General features: G+C 36.5%; 3 protein-coding genes across 7 annotated transcripts; all 3 read left to right on the top strand.

Moving 5' to 3' along the window:
• The first annotated feature begins 591 nt into the window (after positions 1 to 591).
• Positions 592 to 4,482, top strand: LOC111481222 (omega-amidase, chloroplastic). 2 transcript variants are annotated; one of them, XM_023126609.1, is made up of 11 exons: positions 592 to 906; positions 994 to 1,110; positions 1,209 to 1,433; positions 1,964 to 2,057; positions 2,251 to 2,325; positions 2,790 to 2,868; positions 3,328 to 3,343; positions 3,692 to 3,772; positions 3,960 to 4,042; positions 4,133 to 4,214; positions 4,309 to 4,482. In XM_023126609.1, exons 1-10 carry the CDS (start codon positions 628 to 630, stop codon positions 4,209 to 4,211), a joined length of 1,128 nt encoding a protein of 375 aa, XP_022982377.1. In that variant the 5' UTR covers positions 592 to 627; the 3' UTR covers positions 4,212 to 4,214; positions 4,309 to 4,482. The 2 variants fall into 2 exon arrangements, with proteins under 2 accessions (XP_022982377.1, XP_022982376.1); XM_023126608.1 differs by having other exon boundaries at positions 4,133 to 4,482.
• On the top strand, positions 4,316 to 10,651 carry LOC111481212 (protein BIG GRAIN 1-like A). Of its 3 annotated transcripts, none has more exons than XM_023126589.1 (5): positions 4,316 to 4,404; positions 5,886 to 5,980; positions 7,917 to 8,208; positions 8,249 to 8,365; positions 9,040 to 10,651. In XM_023126589.1, exon 5 carries the CDS (start codon positions 9,254 to 9,256, stop codon positions 10,538 to 10,540), a length of 1,287 nt encoding a protein of 428 aa, XP_022982357.1. In that variant the 5' UTR covers positions 4,316 to 4,404; positions 5,886 to 5,980; positions 7,917 to 8,208; positions 8,249 to 8,365; positions 9,040 to 9,253; the 3' UTR covers positions 10,541 to 10,651. The 3 variants fall into 3 exon arrangements, with proteins under 3 accessions (XP_022982357.1, XP_022982358.1, XP_022982359.1); XM_023126590.1 differs by having other exon boundaries at positions 7,909 to 8,208; XM_023126591.1 differs by lacking the exon at positions 8,249 to 8,365 and having other exon boundaries at positions 7,917 to 8,146.
• A 6,096-nt stretch (positions 10,652 to 16,747) lies between these two features.
• On the top strand, positions 16,748 to 20,696 carry LOC111481199 (mechanosensitive ion channel protein 10-like). 2 transcript variants are annotated; one of them, XM_023126571.1, is made up of 6 exons: positions 16,748 to 17,062; positions 17,219 to 18,552; positions 18,631 to 18,751; positions 19,590 to 19,883; positions 19,962 to 20,164; positions 20,243 to 20,696. In XM_023126571.1, the coding sequence occupies exons 2-6, from the start codon at positions 17,237 to 17,239 to the stop codon at positions 20,490 to 20,492; spliced, it is 2,184 nt and encodes a 727-aa protein (XP_022982339.1). In that variant the 5' UTR covers positions 16,748 to 17,062; positions 17,219 to 17,236; the 3' UTR covers positions 20,493 to 20,696. The 2 variants fall into 2 exon arrangements, with proteins under 2 accessions (XP_022982339.1, XP_022982340.1); XM_023126572.1 differs by having other exon boundaries at positions 17,191 to 18,552.
• Positions 20,697 to 21,428: the final 732 nt, after the last annotated feature.

Genomic DNA, 21,428 nt, shown 5'->3' with positions numbered 1-21,428 from the left:
TATAATTAATACGTTAATATCTCAAAAAACTGTAAAATCATGTCATCATAATGACATAATATTCATAAAATTAATTAATTAATAAATTTTAAAATAATTTTATTTAAATTGATAACATTTTCTTTATAATTAATTTTAGCTTGGATATATTTGTATAATTTTTTTTATCTATTTTTTATTGGAAAATTAAAAATGTATTTATTCTATAAAATAATTATGGAAAGGTGATCCAAATGTCTTAAAAGACCTTGTTAAAATAGTACTCACTTTCATAATAAAAATGGCATTTTAAATATAATTTAATAATTTTTTTAATTACTTTAATTTAAAAGTTAATATATAAACATTAATGTATTCAATGTGGCAACTATGTAATTAAAATTATTCTGTAATCGTACCTTTTTTTCTTTTTTGACATGATGTCAAATTCGTAATTTACGCTTTTTAACTTTAATAAAATAATAAAATAAAACAATTAATGAAATTAAAAGAGGGAAAATATAAACGACGTCGTTGGCAACGAACTTTGAACGACGCCGTTAGTACAAATACGATTTGCAATTACAGTCCACACCGATTGAAAGAAACTGCTGATATAGATAGCTGGAAAACATTCTCAAGAGACAAATGAAATCTGCCATTTCTTCGTTGATTAGCTCCAGAAATTTCAATCTTCACCGATCTTCCCTCTCCTTCTCCATCTTCCGGCGGCCATCTCTGCTTCTACCATCTCAATTTCCGGTCATATCTACTGACGATAAGGCCACCGGCGCCAATTTTACCAGTCTGCGCCGCAAGTGTCGTTTCCATTCCAACAAGTCCTCGCCGATTATGGCCTCATCCTTCAATCCCGAACAAGCTAGGTCTCCACCTGCACTTCCGTTGCCAATCCCTCCGGTCACCAAGGTTAGTTTGTCGACCTTACTTATCTCAGCATGTTTTTGTTTCGTTGATTAATGTGAGCGTCGGTATTTCTGACCTGTTTCGATGTAGTTTAAAATCGGCCTATGCCAATTGATGGTGACGCCTGATAAGCAAAGGAACATTGAACATGCTCGTAAGGCCATTGAGGAGGCTGTGGAAAAAGGCGCCCAGCTTGTTGTCTTGCCGGTGAGCTTGTAGATTTTGAAATTGTTGTTTGTTTGGTGTATTTTAAGTTTTCCCGGTGGTATTTCGTTGTTTTAGGGCTTTTTTTCTGCGTGTGACAGGAAATTTGGAATGGTCCTTATTCAAATGATAGCTTCCCAGTTTATGCGGAGGATATTGAAGCCGGTGGTGATGCCTCTCCTTCAACAGCCATGTTATCTGAAGTTTCTCGTCGACTAAAGGTCACTATAGTTGGTGGCTCAATAGCAGAGCGCTCAGGGGATAAATTGTATAATGCTTGTTGTATTTTTGGTACTGATGGAAAGCTGAAAGCCAAACACAGGAAGGTATATAATCATATTAATATATGGCTTATGAATCTTGTGACCGAACATTAGCATCCAAGAGGCATTAAAAATATTTCCTAATTTTCTTATGGGGGTGATGAAGCGGAGCCTTGATGGATATCTTAGGTTATTTAGTGTAAAATTCCAATATATTTCCTCGTAGTTTCACTTATTTGATGTTCACATGCCCCTCAGTTTGATGTCTTGTTACCCTTAACACTGATTCATCTTTTCCTTTTTCTAACTAGATAATTCTGAAAGGATTAAAGAATTGAATTGTTGTAGTTGGCTTTCCAGTGGCAAATTTATGAACCGTGCCAATGCACGTAGAATCTCCATTTTTCACGTGTTCCTCAGTTTGGCTTCTGAAACATTTTTCTGTTTGTGTTTTTATTTCATTGTTAGGAGACGGACTTAAATTGGAAATGACATCTTAGTGTAGTTTAGGTTTATCTAATTAGTTTAGGGGATAGTTTATTTTTGTTGGTAATTCGTACTTCGTAAGTTTATAGTGCCCCTTTCAACTGCAGATACATCTTTTTGATATTGATATCCCTGGAAAGATCACTTTTATCGAGTCCAAGACTCTTACAGCAGGTCAAACCCCTACTGTTGTGGACACAGGTTGGTTTGTAGTTCCTTTACTTTTCAGGGAGGTTCTTGTTACTAGCACTTCTCTTCTTTTTTGTTTTATATTTTTTTTTTGGAGGAAATAGTTCTTGTTACTAGCACTTGATTATGATAAGCTTAACTATATTGTCGTTTCTTATTTTTGGTGATTAACTATATTGTCGTTTCTTACTTCTGGTTAATGCAGAAGTTGGACGTATTGGTATCGGAATCTGTTATGACATTCGTTTTCAGGAACTAGCCATGATATATGCTGCAAGAGGTTTGTGACGATTGGCTTCATTAGCACTCTAGATTATTAAATTAACCTAATAATCATTTATAGTATATCAATAGTAGCGACCCTCTCTCTCCTTATGTATATTCCTTGTGAGATGATTAATCCTATAGAGTACCAGATGTATTCTACCGAAATATTCCTTCATTTAAGCTTGAATTTCCGTTTGTAGTATTAGCAGATATTGATCATGAGGATTTAACTTTTTCAGTATCTATATTGTTATTCATTGATCTCTCATGTTGCATTTTGTTAGAGCAGAATGAAATTATGTGTATATGTGTATTTTGGCTTGATAAACACATTTTGATAAAAGATACATCCTTGAGGTGTCAATCTGATTCTATTCTTTAACTCCTTAGACAGAGCTCATAGATTGTTGTGGTGGCCATACAAAATCATTCCTTTTATTAAAGTTTGTCTTATGATGACTGTCTTGCTAACATCAGGTGCTCACTTGATTTGCTATCCTGGGGCATTTAACATGACTACTGGACCATTGCACTGGGAGTTATTGCAGCGTGCAAGGTCTGAACTTCTTTATTAATTTCTACCTTGATGGTTTGTTGACATGTCTTGATGTCGTGAACATGTTAAATAGTAAAAGATGGTTCTGATCTCCAAGATGTGTGAGTACAGAGCATGTTGGGACCTGAGATAATGGTTTTCTATTGATAAGGTTCATATTTTATCAAGCAAAGCCTTTTTGTGAGTGTCCCTTCCCTCCTGTAAGCGGCCGGGCTCCTCGAAAGCCATTGTTGCCTGTATGAAAAAGGGGAAGAAGAAAATTTTAACTTTCATTACATTGTGTCGACACCACATACGGTTATTTGACCATTCAATAATCTGATTCTTTTGGTCTATTTTCTTTTAAGATAAAATTGTTTTAGGGTTAGTTTTGAAGATCATAAAATTGTGTATTCTATTGTAGCTTATTGAAATACTTGGTTGTATTCACTGACATTTGTGTTTTGATGTTTTATGCAGGGCTGCAGATAATCAGGTATTTTACGAGTCTCCAGCTTTTATTCTTGTCTGTTTTATGCACAAACAAAGCAATAATAAAGAAAAAAATTATATCAATATGATATGATTGGTTGTGTAACTAAATTTTGTTTGACAATAATAATACATAGTTTATAAAGCACCTCTTTCAGAAATAATTGTCTACCGTAAGATTTGTGTCGCAGTCTTGCTGTACTTTTTATTAATAAATGGTTGTTTATAACATCTCTAAAACCGAAGAATGTATAAATGGTTTACAAAAATATATGGAAGAATCTTTCTTTCACGTCTGCAAACAGAATGATCTTACACAACATTTTATTTAATTGATGCTTTTGTTGTTCAGTTGTATTTGGCAACATGTTCACCTGCTCGAGACGATGGAGCTGGTTATGTAGCTTGGGGCCACTCTACCCTTGTTGGACCGGTAAGTCCATGCTAAAGTTCAGCTTTGTTATTCTCTTGTATCATGCAACTGAAGCGATTATGTATTCGAGGTTCGATTGGTTCCTTCGGAACTTCTCAACTCTATTCATGGACGAATTGGGCCTTCTATTTTAGCTTTTATCATGGATTCTTTTCACAAATTCAGTCTAGCATAATGCATGTTGCAGTTTGGTGAAGTGTTAGCTACAACAGAACATGATGAAGCAATAATCATAGCGGAGATTGATTATTCACTTATTGAGCTTAGAAGGTGACCACTCTTGCAGTCCTTTTTAAAAAGTGTTCTTCAATCATTATTCAACTCTCCCTCTCTCATTGATAGTATGCACAAACTATTCAGGACTAACCTACCATTGCTGAAGCAAAAGCGTGGAGATCTTTACCAGTTGGTGGATGTTGAGAGGCTGAAATCCGAATGAAAGGTGCAAGGACTGCTTTGAACGCCCTTATGCTTTAAGTTTTATCCAATTAGAATAAATTAACTTGCCGCTACTGCACCCTTTGCGCTTCTTCCAGACTACAACAGTTGTGGCTATTTTGCTGCGGCTTGGTGCAAACGAGTAGCTCCCAGTTAAAAGTTGCATCGTGATAATTTGCAATGTTCCAATCTCTGTATGTTTTACCGACTCTTTTAAGCTTCAGCAGTTGGCAAACTTTGCTTTAATGAAGGTTTTGCTAGGGCCACGATTACCTTCTGTTCTTAATTAAGCAAATTGGGATTAGAAAACAAAAGATCTGTTTTATCCAGACAGAGAGCTTCAGCCTTATCAACCGGCCCAAAACGCAAAGGCTGGTCCAAGCCTTGCCTAGATTCAATCTAAGTGTGGCCCAAAGCCAAATTTTAATCAAGCTCAACCCATTGCTAAATACCATTTAAAAAAAATGGACTGGCTCGTTTGAGCCATATTTCGATCGACCTAGCTCAATAGATTTATCGTTGGGTCAACTTAAATATATAAGTGTGGACATATTTTTTAATTTTTAAAATATATTTTTATAAATTAGATATCACAGTTAGTTAGTTAGTAATTGTGAGATGGAGAGTAGAAGGAAAGAAACATTTTTTTTATAAAGGTATGGAAACCTCTTTCTAATAGATTTTAAAACTTTTAGGAAAAGCCTAGAAGGAAAAGTTCAAATAAGACTGTATCTGCTAGCGGTGGACCTTTGAGAGGAAGTCCAGAAAGAAAAGCCCAAATAAGACAATACAAGACAATACAGGCTAGAATTTAATAAACGGTTAATATTCAATTGGTTAAGCGAATAGAACAACCAAGTCATTTAAATTTGGATCAAGTAACTAATGGACTATGGGTTAGTGGTTGGTTCGATTCGTGTGCAAAAAAATGTGTTCTGGGACCTTCATTCTTTTAATACCAGGGCAGGGCAGGGCAGGGCAGGGCAGGGCAGCCCAATAATGAGGGTGAAGAGGAGTTTGGCATGGGCACTGTCATTGGCGAAGGCCTTCTTGATCAGAGACAGAAAGAAAAAGAAGACATGAGATGAGTCCATAGTCTTTATTTGTTCTGCCTTTTTTTGGGAATAGAGCCTTTCTTTGGACGCTGTCGTCTCCGATCCAACCCCCTTTTGTTGGGATCTCCACCATCGCCCGATGCCCAGCCCTTTTAACCCAAACTATCGCACCCATTTCTTATTCTTTTTCTTTTTCTTTTTCTTTTTCTTTTCCAAATCCAAGCTCCCATCCCAATCCGTACTTTAGTATACATGTATTTTGATCCGGATTTGTCACTTTCTCAGAGATAAAAAGAGAAAAGGATCAGGTTGTAGAGCTATTACTAAGCAGCTTGTTTAATCATTTGGGGGAGGTGGGGGAACCCTTCATTCTAGAGTGAATAGAGCGAGTAAATGTAATCACATGCTACCCAAAACTCCTCCATGGTCCCAAATATAAATTTAGCTCTCATTATCGTTCTTGAGTCTTGTAGTAGGGATACCCTTTTAACTTTATCTCTGTGATTTTTATGATTTAGCCTTGAAGACAGTCCCTTTGGTTGTATTGAATGCAACAACAAAAGGAGAAACTTGTCTAAACTAAAGTGAGGTTGAATCTAACCAATGAGTCATGGATACAGCTTATGCAGGTGACGCTCCATTGCTTTATTGAGCAAAAAAGACTTTGCAATCCTGGGGGCTAAGGCTGGCCACTAAAGCATATGGAAACCCAAAGGTAATGCGCATCATGCCCCTTGGAATTTAGTATTTGCCTGCTTGCTTTCTTAACCTTTATTCTTTCTGTTCTGGTGTCTCTCTTTCGCCCTTTTAACTTAGCAATGGTTGGGAGGAAGGAGAGTCCTACATTAGCTAATGAGAAGATCGTGAATTTTTTATAAGGGTGTGGAAATTTATCCCTAGTAGACATGTTTTAAAATCTTAAAGGGAAGCTGAGAAGGGAGAGTCTAAAGAGGACAATATTTTCTAGGGGTGAACTTAGACTTATGCATCGAAGAGAACAATATCCTATCATTTTTGAGGTTCGTGGTTCATTTCTAACAAGTTGCACTTGGACTAATCTCATAGGGACAACTATTTGATTCTAGAGTAAAGTTTGATACGACTGTCGTGTCCTTTTATAACCCGTTAATATATTATATGTAACGGAGGACAACAAATTTAACCCAATTTTATAAGGTCTAGTCAAAAGGCTAACAACAAATATCTAGGAAGATCCAGAAATGATGGCTTTGAAACCTTTAAAGGTATGAAAATAAAGACATTCCATTCTATTTTCAATAATAATAAAGACATTTAAGGGAGTCTTTGAGGTGAGGGGTTGGGAAGGTGAGTGGCTCCAGCTCCACAAATAATTTATCTTTAATTCTCTTTTTTAATATAAAATTTCATTGCCAGTAGTAGTTAGTAATTAAAATTCAAATATTTATTAACAAAATGAATTTTCTTTTCTAGGGTTTATGACTTCAGAGATCACTGCGAGTTAAAAAAAAATAGCACCAACCCAAGATTCATAACTTTAGGGTTAATAATTATGCACCTGATATGAAATGAACTAGAAACTAAAGAACTAAAAAGGGTCTCACATTGCCATTCAATTTGAAGCAAGGGACCTGGTGGGTCTCTGCGAGACCATATATTATTTGGTCTGTATTAAGCAATACTTGGAAGCCCTGCACAGGCAAAGGACAAAATGCCATTAATTACATATGTCTGGAGTCCTCTCATGGTCCATTTCTCTCTGACCCTAACACAGTATAGGATAATTGTTGTGCGATATACATTAGTTGTAGGGTGTGAATATCTCTCCTTGACGAACGTGTTTTAGAATTTTAAGGAAAAACTCAAAGAGTACAATATATACTAGCGGTGGGCTTAGGCTGATACAAATGATATCAAAGTTAGACGGTGTGCTAGTTAGGACGATTGGCTTGCAAGATGGTGGATTATGAGATCCCACCTGGGTTTAAGAGGGGAACGAAAATCTTAAGGGAAAATATGGATTGTGAGATACTATATCGGTTGGAGAGGGAATGAAAGTCTTGAGGAAAAGCTAAGAAGAAAAAGTCCAAAAGGAAAATATATATGCTAGCGGTGAGCTTAGGCTATTACAAATGATATCAGAGCCTGACACTTGACGATGAAAGGAAGTCTAGAAGAGAAAGCTGGAAAAGTCGAAAGTGGACAATATCTACTAGCTATCTGATAGTGGTGGGCTCACAAAACAGAAGCCACGTTGCCATTCACCCCACCCTTTTAACTTGCAGCAGCTAAAAAAAATGGGCATGAGAAGAAACCGTGTATGGAAGGGCAGACCAGTTGATAGTGCTGGCTTTCTTTCTTTGTTGTTTGTCTTAAGATGATTCAACATTTTGGTAACCAGATATGCAAATCATGTGCTTTTGGGTAGGATTATGGGGACACATATCCTTTCTTATTTGATAACACCCTCAATTGGCTTCCTTTTCGGCTTGGGTTGTTCATCATTGATGCTTACTTTCTTCATTGCAATAAGGGCTTACATTACAATTACTTTGCTTGCTGCTTTACCTCTTTTGGACCATTGACATGGGATGGGATTCTTTAGTTGTGTGTGTATTCATACTTGTGCCTTCTTTAGTAACAGTTTTCCTTAATTTCTGTAAGCAATGCAGGGTAAAAAATTTGAAAAGAGTTAAGGAATCTTGCTTTGTTTGTTTCATTTTGTCAATGACCGAGTTTGGTTTAGAAGGGTTCGTTGGCCTATTTCAATACGGTGCTTTGAAACAAGGTTCAATGGTGAGCATTCGGGCAACATTGAAGCACACACCAACTAAGCACAAGCTTAGCCATACGACCAACCCAAGTCTACAAACTCACTACAGCATTACTCGCCAACGACAAGGTACGAATGGTTAGAACAAGGAAATGCATGCCAATCGTTTTCGTTAAAAAAACAAAAAGAAGGTGAACCAACGTTCTTTCTCATATATACATAATACTAGAGTTGTTGATTGCATCATCACTCATAAGGTTTATAGCATATAGGGTCGAGCACTACAACCGTGCAAGTTGAAGCATAATTCACAACTCGTCCATAATTGTCTATCAACATCTATCCCTAGTAGGTAGCTTTAAGTTTTTAGATTTTTTTTTTTTTATTTTTTTTTATATATATATATATATTACTTTCTTTAATGTGAATGGAGGATTAAAAAAAACTGCTACCATATTTATTGAATAATAAAATAATTGAAATCAGTTATTTATTAAATATTAATAATTAAGCCGAAACAAAAAAGTAGAGCTAATGATTGGAGTACGAAATTTCAATTTTAGCCCCCGATCTTAAATAAAATAAAAGAAGAAAAGAAATAAAATTCATCCGTTATTACCGAACAACGGGTAACAAATTCGAAATTGTAGGGAGAAGGAAAGGAATAAAGCGTTATACAAAATTTCAAAAAAGAAGGGGCAAAATGGAGAAATTGTAAAAAATAAAATAAAATAAATAAATAAACACGCGCGTGAGGATCCTATAAAGTCTCTCTTTCCTCTTCCTTCTTCCAGTTCCACCTTCTGCCTTCGAAGCGTGCCTTCCTTCTTTCTCATTAGCCACTTTCTCTCTCTAGAAATCCTTAACAAAGGAAAGCCTTGTTCATCAATTGCTTCTTAATCTCTAGCTTTTTTTTTTTTTTTTTGTTTGCCGATGATTCAGTAGAAAACCAGAGATTGAGAGAGAGACGAAGAAAAGTAATCTTGTTCCAATTAGGTGTAATTAGTTTTCTTTTCCAACAGTTTCTGTCACCTTCCATGGCAGCTTTTGGACCTCCAGAAGGAGACAGGAAAGAGTTGGAACACGGCTCGGCACCCTACTTCTTGTGTGCTCTGTGACGGAGCATTCCGCCACTGTCGTTTTGTTTCCTTCCTTCCTTTCATCATCGATCGTTTCGTTTCTCATTCTTGGTTGATTTTTGTTTTTTTTTTTTTCTCTATCTCTCTGTGGATAATCATGAGCGGGCAGGAAGTTAGGGCGAGAGGTGAGAGGTTAAGGGATGGAGGAGGTTATGGACAGTCTTTCTCTTCGAGTTTGCTTGATGAAATCTACCGTTCGATTGACGATGGAGGCGATAAGAGAAGTGGAGAATTGAAGTTTTACAGACATAAGGTGTTGAAGAAACAAGGTAAAACAATCGGGGAGGAAGAGATCGCGAGTCTTCATCGAGCTTTGCTGATCGAGAGATGGATCGAGAAGAAGGTTGCTGAAAAGGTGAGCGCTCAAAGGAGACGATCTCTGACGGAAGCTGAGATAAAATTTCAGTTGCACCAGCATGATCGGGAAGAAGATGTTCTCTTCTTCAGTTCCACTTCGAGTTCTTCCGATTCGAGTTTCGGCGGATTTTCATCTTCGGATACCGAATCAATGCATGGCTCGAAGTCCTTGACGCCGTCTTGTTTTGCAAAGTTCAGGCCGAAACCGGTTCGGACCAGTGCCTCGGCTCTACCGCCAGAGAAGACGGAGGCAAAGCAAAGACAGAGTAGAGAAAAGCCACAGTCGAAACAGAGCAATCAATGCGTCGAAAACAAAGAATCGCGAGATTTGGACGAGAACGCCATGATTAAGTCGAAATCTAGGGCATTGAAGATATACAATAACTTAAAGAAGGTGAAGCAGCCGATTTCTCCAGGAGGACGCCTCTCAAGTTTTCTCAATTCAATCTTCACTGCAGGAACTCCGAAGAAACAAGCACACTCCGTAACATCAACCGGAGCCTCTGAAGATCTTAATTCAGAGAGGAAATCAAAATCCGGCCAAACTTCGACTTGCTCTTCCGCTACATCGTTTTCAAGATCATGTTTGAGCAAAAATTCGCCATGCTCAAGTGAAAAATTGCGCAACGTCGACAGGAGAACGGTTCGATTCTATCCGGTGAGTACAATCGTAGACGAATATTGTAAACCTTGCGGACACAAATCCTTGTACGATGAAGGACCTAAGTTCCAAGTCAAGGATAAGCCGCAAACAGCAGAAGCAACAGCAGCAGCCAGAACCATTTTGACAGATTATCAACAAATCAGGAATAAGAAGGATTTCCTCGTAAGAAAATTTCACCATCCGAACAATGATCTCTACCAAGAAGAAAAAGAAGAAGAAGACGACACAGCAAGTTGTTCGAGTTCAGATCTGTTCGAGCTAGATCACCTGACGGTAATGAGCGGAGATCGGTACCGCGAAGAGCTTCCGGTGTACGAAAGAACCACTGGTGTGGATACCAATCGAGCCATCCGCCACCGCTAATCAGGTTTCTTACTTATTAATTCCATTTCTTTTAGTATCATTCCTGAGCCATAAATCTGTTACACTGATTGTGTTTGTGCTGCAATTTTTTTTACAAAAAAAAAAAAAAAAAAAAAAAAAAAAAAAAAAAAAAAAAAAAAAAAAAAAAAAAAAAAAAAAAAAAAAAAAAACTGTTGATTAGATTGTTCAGAGATTTAAGAATTAAATTAAGTGTGGAAAGGGTAATTTTGATCGTATCCACTTTTGAGGGTTTTGGGAAATGGATTGGAAAACATGGAAAGAAAAGGAAAGACAGAGGAAAGCGTGGGAACGTTAAAATTTTCTGAAAAAGAAATGTGTGGGGATCACACTTTTACTCTTTGATTTTGAACCGAAGAGAACAAAAGAAAAAGAAAAAGGAAAAGAAAAAGAAAAAGGAAAAGATTCTAAGATTGGACGACGAGAAGCAAAATGAAGATTTTCATTTTTTCTTTTTTTTTCTTTTCTTTTGGTGTTCTAATTTTGTCTTGAATGTCTAATATGTTGGCCTCTCTTCCTACTTCCTTCCCCATCCCCCATCAAACATTCATCTCCTTCTTTTCCCTTTTTCCCCTCAACAGTACCCGAATCATGAATCTCTACAATGATACGATAATATACACTTTGAGCATAAGTTTTCATGGCGCTTTGCTATGGGCTTCCCTCATCCAATTGAAATAGTATTCCTTTATTATAAACTCATGATCATTCCTTAAATTAGCCGAGTTGGACTTTCATCCTTTTCTTTATGGATTTTTCGTCAATGTTTTAAAACATGTTTATTAAGTAGAGTTTTTCACATGTTTATAAGGAAGGTTTTGTTATTCTCTCAACCAAATGGGATCTCACACTTTTATCTCTCAACAACAACGACAAAATCGCTCTAATATAAATTTGGGGGCGGTGGATTCCAAGCTTATTCAGGTCATGCATTTCTTTAATATTATTTTTTTAAAAAAATTAAATTTTCAATGATTGGTTTGCATTTCTTTAGTTACATAATTACAGCAAACCACCACTCCCCATCCATTCTTAATTATATTATTCATTCCTTAACTTACCCTAATTTAAATAATATAACAATTTCAACCACTTTTTTATTAAATTTTCCCTTCTCTATTTTACCTTAAAGGATTGTGTTTTCTTTATTTCAAAATTGTTAAATTTATGGGTCTATAATGCTGTATTCAATTACGAATTTTATTATAAAGAATTTTAGATCCAGAAAATGGGGGAAACAATTTAATATTAAATGATTATGGAGAAGAAGTTTTGTATGAAACAAATCTAGAATCATAAATAAATAATCAGATTCCTTCAGACCATGATTGATTTTCCACCCCTTTTCACGTCATTATTTTATCAACTAATTCGGCCCCACGATTTATATTTAATTACAACTTATTTTCAACTTCTCCTAATTCATTTTTGTTTTAAATTAATGATTACACTTAGTAATATTCAAGTTGTGAAATTACGAACCTACCCTTCAATTCAGTTATTCTTACAAATTTTAATGTTTTCTGTTCTAGCTTATACCTAACGTCAAACTTTTTTCTTTTATGTCAGAAAATATATAAATATAATTTCAACATGTTTGATATTAGAATTTTAAATCAATATACCTTCCCTCCTCTTAATAATTTTATTAATTATTACTAACATTTTCACTTAATTTCTATTTAAAATCAGACCTAATAATTGTGTCAAATTTTTCAAGGAAAAATATCATAAAATATTCGTAAATGACTTGTCATCGATGATGAAAGTCCCACATCAGCTAATTTAGGGAATGATCATAGGTTTATAAACAAATAATACTCTCTAACATGGTATCAGAGTCATGCTCTAAACTTAGCCGAGCCAATAGATTGGCAAATCCTCGAATGTCGAATAGCCTCCTCGAAGGTACGAAGGCAGTCAAAAATGATATACTCTGCCTCGATTAAGGGGAGGGCGTACTTTGTTCGAGGGAGGTGTTAGATGTTATAATCTAATAATATACTCTCCATTGGAATGAGGTGAATAATATCATACTATTGTAGAGAATCGTATTCGTCTAACATTTATTATTATAATTCCGTGAGTTCTCTTGGTTAGAAAATAAACAGCCACAATCTATTAAAGAAAAGCAAAAGGAGGGATTTTGAAAGGGGTTTAAGAGAGATGGGGAAAGGACTCGAGAGAGAATGGTCCACAGCCAAATTTTGGCGTTTGCCTTGCGAGTTAGGAACAAGAATCTAAGATCTGCGATCCCGAGACGAGTCTCTGTTTGATTTGATCGTCGCTACTGTCAAAATGAGTGCAATCTATTTTAAGATGGAATTCATCCTCATGAATAGTTATTTCAGCCTAGCCGAGCTTTTGTAGGAATGATTATTTCCAGGTTCTGTAGGAGTTATTTATAGCACAGTTTATTATATCACCCTCTTTCAGTAATAATAATTTCTTGTTTACTCGCTTTGAGCAAAGCGAGATATTGCGACAACTACCAATCTTCATTGACTTAAGCTCCATTTCTTTCCTGTCCTTTTCATCTCCGATCCCTGAAAATGGTGGGATTTATACCTGCTTTTGAAAGCAATGACGTTAAGGTGTTCGATGAAATGCCCCATCCAAGTATTTAGCGGAAAGCAAGTTAATTTGAGGAACTAACATTTAGTGTTTGATAAAATGTCATATCCATTTGTTTAGCGCTGTTTAAGTTTTTGAGAATTGAATGTTTGAGTGTTTGATAAAATGCATATCAAGGCGTTAACTTCGTGGACATCATTGGCATCGTCTGCTTTTCCCTCTTTGTGCAGGCTAGTGTTAGAAATGGACTTCATTTCATCTTCCTTTTGTTGTGCTATGAAATTGATGGCATATTGTGAGATCACACATCGGTTGGGAGGAGCATGAATCATTGTTTATAAAAGTATGGAAATCTCTCTCGAATAGACCATTTTAAAAATCTTGAGGATAAGCACGAAAGTGAAAATCCCAAACTCCTACAATTATCATGAAGAATTCTGTCCAGTATGTTATCTCCCATCATTAAAAGGCAAAAATTACAGCTCAATATAAGGGACTTGAAAAGGTGTTCTAGGTTCCTCTGAACCCCAGAATGAACAATTTGAGGAAGGAAAACAGCCATTGGAATAAACCAAACCCATGGGGGTCTCAGAATTCATAGGAGGTGAATTTCCAACTCACTAGAGCCCCTCTATCTAGATGTTCTCCAAGCTTGTGTGACTCCATAGGGATGGTGTAACGGTTCAAGCCCACTACTAGTAGATATTGTTCTCTTTAGACTTTCCATCAAGATTTTTAAAACGCGTTCGCTGAAGATAGGTTTTCACGATGTTTTGAAATTTCATAGATGGAATCAAACATCTTGAGCTCCAGACAACAACGCTCATCTGAAGTGCAGGAATTGAAGGTACTTTCCTTCTTAGATCGCTCGTGTTGGCTTATTGTTTGCACATTTCATGGTCTATGTCCTCTGAGTCAATAACAAGGCTTAGTTAATTGAAAACAAGTTGGAACTCAGGTGTCCTTTAGAGTGCTTTGTCAAACCCCAAAAGATGTTGATTTGAAGTTGTAAATGTTGAAGATAAGTAAGAAATACATCTCCATCGGAATGAGGCTTTTTGGAGAAGTCCAAACCAAAATTATGAGAGCTTGTGCTCAAAGTGTACAATATCATACTATTGTAAAGAGTCGTGGTTACTAAGAATAAGGCTCACATGGGTGAGGAAAAGGTATTGAACGACAATTGTTCTTACGTTGTAAAAGTGCTTTTGAAGCACTTCTTAAATCGATTACTTGGGTTAGAAATATTCTACCGATGCTTTCTCACAAAGCTCTTGCAGGTGTTTCTTTCTTCTTCCTTCAAACTTCAAAGCACTTTGTATTCAACATGAAAACTATGAAAGGAAAGTCCTTTTGGGTCATAGAGAAAGCACTGGTAGCCATGAAGATTGACCTTGATCCCATTTTGGATTCTTAGGCAGCCCAATACTCTGATAAAGGGCTGGGAATGATTAGCCCAATGACCCACTTTTTATTTTCTCTGTTTTTTCTTTTTTCTGGGGCTTTGAAGGTGGCAGAATGGGGGAGGGAGCTTCTGAAGCAGGAAATAAATTCAACATATCTTTTGGAAGAGGATGGAGAGAGCACATGATTCTGTCACGTAGCCCAGGACCATGGATTCTTGCACCAAATTACTGGGAACGGAGAGGAGCCCCACATCTTCCCTAACCTTCAGCATCGAGCAGGTCAAGCTCCAATGCATCAAACCGTTGGGGGAGGAGCCCCACATCAGTTAATCAAGGGGTTGATCACGTAAAAAATACATTTCCATTGGTGTGAACTTTTGGAAAAGCTCAAAGCAAAGCCACGAGAGCTTATGCTCAAAGTGGACAATATCATACCATTATGGAGATCTATGATTTCTAACAAAGCTAAGACTTCTTCCGCGGAATGTACTTTTTGTGTTCTCTCTTATTATACTCAAGTCAATATTCCTTCGAGCATCTTCTCTCCTATTTTTTTGTATTCATCTAGATTGAGTGTGTTGTTGTACAATATTTCTCCAGTGCATCAAGCAGGAACTTATGGAGGTGTTTTCATGCCAGCCTTCTTATACTCGCTTGAATATCGTTGGAGTCGAACTTTGAACGGTAAACCTCTATATAATTTAATTTTTAGTTTGGAAGTAGTTTAGATTTTAGTATTACAAGTATTTTTAAAATATGTATGAGCTGGTACAATTACCTGGAATTTGTCCCTTTCTAGGTATGCAATAAATGAAGAACTAAAGGGTGGTAGCTTCCTTCATTCATGGTCTCTGTCCCTTCTAGAAGCTCAGCTCAATTTCATTTCAAGCTATCACGTGATAAATTAATATCTGGTACCTGAACTCTTTACATAAACTACGTAGTACTTTGTTTTCTATATTTTGTCATTGTTCTAATATATATATATATATATATATACAAAGTAACCATAATAGTATTTCTTTAATTCTTTTTTTAAATATATTTTTGTTCAATGATATTATTTAAAAAGATTAAAATTTAAATATATTTCTTATTAATACTGTAATTATATGTGACAAATGAGTGGAATCGTTCTTCCTAGACAAGTTTATATTATATTATATTCCAAATATTAGAAAAATAAGTAAAGAATATTGTGATATTAATATTATACTCGAAATATTACACTAAGTTTCAAACTGATGTGATATTAATATTACTTTTTAAAAATTCGTAAAAGGATGTTAGAATATCGATAAAGTCAAATTATTATGAAGTTTATTATTATTATTATTATTATTATTATTTTAAGGAAATGGACCAAATTGAGTTAAACTTAAAACGAGGGTGCTTGCCACGTGAAATTTGACATAGATCTGTGGTCTTCTTCCCTTGGAAATTAGAACAAATAAATAAATATATTTTATATATAGAAAAAAAGAACACGAGGAGTTCATTAAAAATAAAAAAATAATAAATAATAATAAACCTATTTAATAAGTGTCTCACGTCGCCCTCATTCCTTTTGTACAAAAACTGATAGCAACAAAAACAAAATTATGGACAATTCCAACATGTTCCCTATTTTATTTCATTATATTTAAAGATTTTATTCGATATAAAAAAGAATTTATCATTATATTTTATAATCAATTTTAGAGTTTTGGATGTAAAAGTTTTGAACACTCGTTCGAGGATGTAAAAGTTAAGATATCTAAGACAGAGGTAATCGAAAATATGATTTATACAACTTTCGTTGCATTTATAGTAAACTATCAAATTTATTGTCTAGCCCGTGAAGTGGATAAAAACAATGAGGAAAGTATTGAAGAGGTGACGAAATTTGACGAACTCTTAATGCGTCGGTGGAAGACATATACGACAAATCTCATGGAAATTACGTTTTTCGTAAACGTACAAACCTATATATTAGATATTAGAGACTTTGATCGAAAATTTATGAATTCATCAATTTCTATAATTTCACTAAAATTGACTGTGGGTCAACATTGTTTTTTCCTTCAAGTTTAATTATTTAGTTTTGAAAAGTGATTAAGGGTAAAATCGTAACTTCACATTAAAATGTTAAAAGAGTTCAACCAGAATAATCTTCTCGAATGGATTCTTTCATCCAAGATCGAAATATAATCGTTGCGATAACCACAAATTTTATGCCCAATTCCTTAAGGTTCTTTTTTTACCATTTTCACTTTTGTGGCGATCATCTCTGTGGGTTGTGATGCGAGTGCTACACAGTTCGGCGAAGGCGGAGCGAAGCTCCTGCGTGAATCTTTGACTTCACTCGCTCTGTTCCCCATTTCCCGATTTCATTCGGACCCTTCTGGTTTCTCATTCCGCCATTGTTTTGGCTTCCTCTCTTTGTTTTAGTTGATACGAAGTGGGTTTCTGTTTTTATTCATTTTATCTGCTTGTGGCCGCTGTTGCTCTGCATTCAAGAATTGATCTCCGCCTCTGTTTTCCGGTAAGTTGTCCTCTAATAATGTAGTTGTAGGTTTCTTTCTGTGGGTCTTTTTCGATGGAATGTTAGATGAAGTTTTCATTCTTAATCTCTGTGATTCTGATTGCGTACTTGGTTTGTTTTGTTCATAGCCCCTTTTCTTTCATTTCGTCTGTTTAGAGCTAAGCTTGGATTCTGATGGATTTGAACGGGAATACACCTTTGAAACCTATTCGAAGAAGCTCGTCGCAGAAGGAAAGTGAAAATGGTAGCCAAGTAGTTGTTGAAATTAGCAGAGATGAAAATGGGCACTCTGTTCCGAAGCAAAACAGAGTCGATTCACAGACCAAAGAGCCGATGGATTCAAGTATTGGCTATGGCTACGACTCGCATCTCACTCCGACGGCGAATAAACCCCCGAAAATCCCCGGTTCAGTTGGAACCCTCACGCCTAGAAAATCCCTCAAAAGATCAATCCTATCGAAACCCAAATCCAGATTCGGGGAACAATCAAGCGTCATCGATTCAGATACGTTTGAGGAGAATCGTTTGTCGTTTAGAGATCAAATCAGTGCAAATTCATCGAGACGTTCTACTCTCAACATGCCGAAGGAACATCACGAGGAAGGAGATGACGAGTTTTTCAAGATAGAGAAGTTTAAGAAAGTGAAGCACAAGAAAGTGAAGGCAATAACATTGATTAAATGGGTTGGAGCTTTTTGCATCATTGGTTGCTTGGTAGCTAGCTTGACTATTAAACGTTTGAAGAATTACTTCCTTTGGGGTATAGAGATTTGGAAATGGTGTTTGCTTGCTACTGTGATTTTGTGTGGAATGATATTTACTCATCGGGTTATGAACGTGATTGTGTTCTTGATTGAGAGGAACTTTTTGCTTCAGAAAAAAGTGTTTTATTTTGTTCATGGGTTGAAGAAGAGTGTCCAAGTGACCCTTTGGTTGACATTGGTTCTTGTTACATGGGTGTCTTTGTTTGACCGGAGTAGCCATAGGGTCTTGAGATCAAAGATCAGTGGGAAGATTTTGGATGCCATTACATGGACTCTAATAACACTTCTGATAGGAGCATTTTTGTGGTTGATAAAGACATTGTTGTTGAAAATACTGGCCTCCAAGTTCCATATGAACCGATTTTTCGACAGAATTCAGGAATCCATTTTCCATCATCATGTTCTTCAAACCCTCTTGAACCCTTCACCAATTGGCATGCCTGAAAGTACTGTCGAGTCCAACAGTGGTCGATTGAGTTTCAAGGGTAAAAAATCCGACCATAAGAAGGTGATTGACTTGGGAAAGATTCATCAGCTGAAGCGAGAGAAGGTTTCGGCATGGACGATGAAGGTTTTGGTCGATGCAGTTGCAAGTTCGGAGATGTCGATCTCACAACTACTTGACGAAAGCTACCAAGTTGCTGACGGTGAGATCGCCGATGAGATGGAGGTTGCTGGATATGCTGCCTACAAGATCTTCGACAATATTGCCGTTCCTGGAAACGAGTGAGAAACTTTTGTTTATGTTTGTGATGTTTTGTTGAGATTCATGTTGATATTTTTTTACACTTTCCCTTCTGTTAGTTTCATAGAGGAAGAGGATCTTCGGAGAGTTATGATCAAAGAAGAAGTTGATCTTGTGCTTCCACTCTTTGAGGTAGATGAGACAAGGAGGATTGACTGGAAATCTCTAACAAATTGGGTGGTGAGCTCTCGTATCTATTATTTTTCTTTTGTTTGCAGTGTCGTCGAGCCTCCCGAACACATTAAAAGTCGAGGTCGTTTAGGCTTATGTTAAACAACGACGAGAATCGTTCTCATTTGGCCGTTCCTAATAAGCAAACATTATCTTAGAACATAGAAATGCATATGACCGATTGTCTATGTATCAACCCAAGCCCACCGCTAAAAGATATGTCTTCTTTGGGCTTTTCCCTTTCGGGCTTCCCCTCAAGGTTTTTAAAACGCTTCTACTAGGGAGAGGAATGTTTCGTTCCCTTCTCCAACCGAGGTGGGATCTCACAATTCACCCCCTTAGGGGCCAGCTCGGTGTCTGGCTCTGATACCACTTGTAATAACTCAAGTCCACCGCTAGCAGATATTCCCAAGCCCACTGCTAGCAAATATTGCCGTTTTGGCTCGTTACGTATCACCGTTAGTCTCACGGTTTTAAAACATGTCTGTTAGGGAGAGGTTTCTACACCCTTGTAAGGAATGCTTTGTTCCCCTCTCCAACCGATGTGGGATCTCACAATCCACCCTCTTAGGGGTCATCTCGGTGACTGGCTTTAATACCATTTGTAATAACCCAAGCCCACCGCCAATAAATATTGTCCGTTTTGGCCCATTACGTATCACTGTCAGTCTCACGGTTTTAAAACGCATTTGTTAGGGAGAGTTTTCCACACCCTTATAAAGAATGCTTCGTCCTCCTCTCCAACCGATGTGGGATCTCATAGTCTAATTGTTTGAATTGTTTTTCAATAGCGGAAGCGTCTCGACAATATTCCATGGCATTCAGTAACTTCTCTTGTTTTATGCAGTTAAAGGTATATAAAGAGAGGAAAACACTAGCACATGCCTTGAAAGACACTAAAACAGCTGTGAAGCAATTGAACAATTTGGTAACAGCGCTTCTGATAATAGTAACAGCTATTATTTGGCTTCTGTTGATGGAAATTGCTACAACCAAAGTACTTGTCTTCCTCCTATCTCAACTTGCAGTGGCTGTTTTCATGTTTGGAAACACTTGCAAGACTATCTTTGAAGCTCTAGTCTTTGTGTTTGTTATGCATCCATTTGATGTCGGGGACCGTTGCGCTGTCGAGGGCGTCCCGGTAATCCTCGTTCGTACCCTTTCGCTCATTAAAATCTCTCGTTTCCTCTTTTTGACTTCTTCTTGTGGCAATCTGCAGTTGATGGTTGAAGAAATGAATATCTTGACAACAGTCTTCTTGAAACTCAACAATGAGAAAGTGTATTATCCCAACTCAGTTTTGGCAACAAAGTCAATCACGAATTACTACAGAAGTCCAGACATGAGCGACACGGTAGAATTCTCGATCGGTTTCGCAACGCCATTGGAGAGGATCGGGCTCATGAAAGACAGAATAAAGAGGTGGGTGAAAGTCGAACAAATAATGAAAACGCTTTCATTTTTGGAATGCAATCCTTACCTTACTGATGGTTTCTGCAGGTATTTGGAGAAGAATCCACAACACTGGCATCCAAATCATAGTGTCGTGGTGAAGGAGATCGAAGACGTGAACAAGATAAAGTTTGCTCTTTATTCGAACCACACGATGAATTTCCAGGATTGGACGGAGAAGAATCGTCGAAGAACCGAGCTGGTGATGGAGTTGAAGAGAATTTTCGAAGAACTGAAGATCAACTACAATCTTCTACCTCAAACAGTTCATCTCTTCCCAACTGAGGAGCACCGATGAAGATGTTGCTTAAGCTTTTGGCAAAGAAATGGTTAGCTGCTTCTTTTATGAACTAAATTAGTATCAGCTTAGGTTTAGTGAAGCTAGTTGTAGGGCTGTTGCAGCGCAGGTACTCATTATCACTTACTTCAATCAACATTTCTCCTTTACAATATGTAGAATTTGACACATTTTAATGTTAAACATGCTAGTAATATTATTCTCAATGGTTTGAAGATCGAGGGATCAAAGTTGAGAATTTGAACTTTTAATCTCTCTTCGTAAGGAATCGAAGAAGCTATTGAAATGAATTGCTCTCGATTTTCAATTTAAATGTTTATAATATATATAGATAATCTTTGAAATTTTTGTTAATCAAATTCTGCCAATATTTATTATTCTGCCTTTACTTTCGGTTAGAATCGATACAGTTGTTAGCTCTAATACTAATTGTTAGGATCGCTCAACAACGCAGACTTGATCAAGATTAACACAAAGACCAGGAGACTCGATCAAGATTAACACAAAGAACAAGAGAGGAAATATACAAAGAGGAACATTAGCTAAAGGTTTTATTATCGATGACGTACAAGAGAGAAATACAAAGATTTGAGACCCCCAACTAATGGGTATATATGGTTTCAATTCACTAAATCTCCATAAAATTTTTGCCAAATATCTATCATATGTATATCCCTATCAGGTCTTAACCTAATATCTACCATAAATATCCCAGATCTTTATTAAGCTCCATATCCCAACCGTTTCTATATTTTATATGTTTTTTTAGTTACAAATTTAATATGCATTTATCCCCTCACCTACATTTTATATAAATTAAGATCGGAGAAAATACAACAGAGAAAATCTGGTTGTTCTTAGATCAATTAGATAATCCTTTTTATTTTTTAGCAATTTATCAAAAAAAATGAATTTATCAAAAAAAAAAAAAAAAAA

Source organism: Cucurbita maxima, unplaced genomic scaffold (assembly GCF_002738345.1).
Source record: "Cucurbita maxima cultivar Rimu unplaced genomic scaffold, Cmax_1.0 Cma_Scf00006, whole genome shotgun sequence".
Classification (NCBI taxonomy): domain Eukaryota; kingdom Viridiplantae; phylum Streptophyta; class Magnoliopsida; order Cucurbitales; family Cucurbitaceae; genus Cucurbita; species Cucurbita maxima.
Note: the sequence above shows the minus strand (reverse complement) of the source record. Positions and strands in the feature narration are given on the sequence as shown.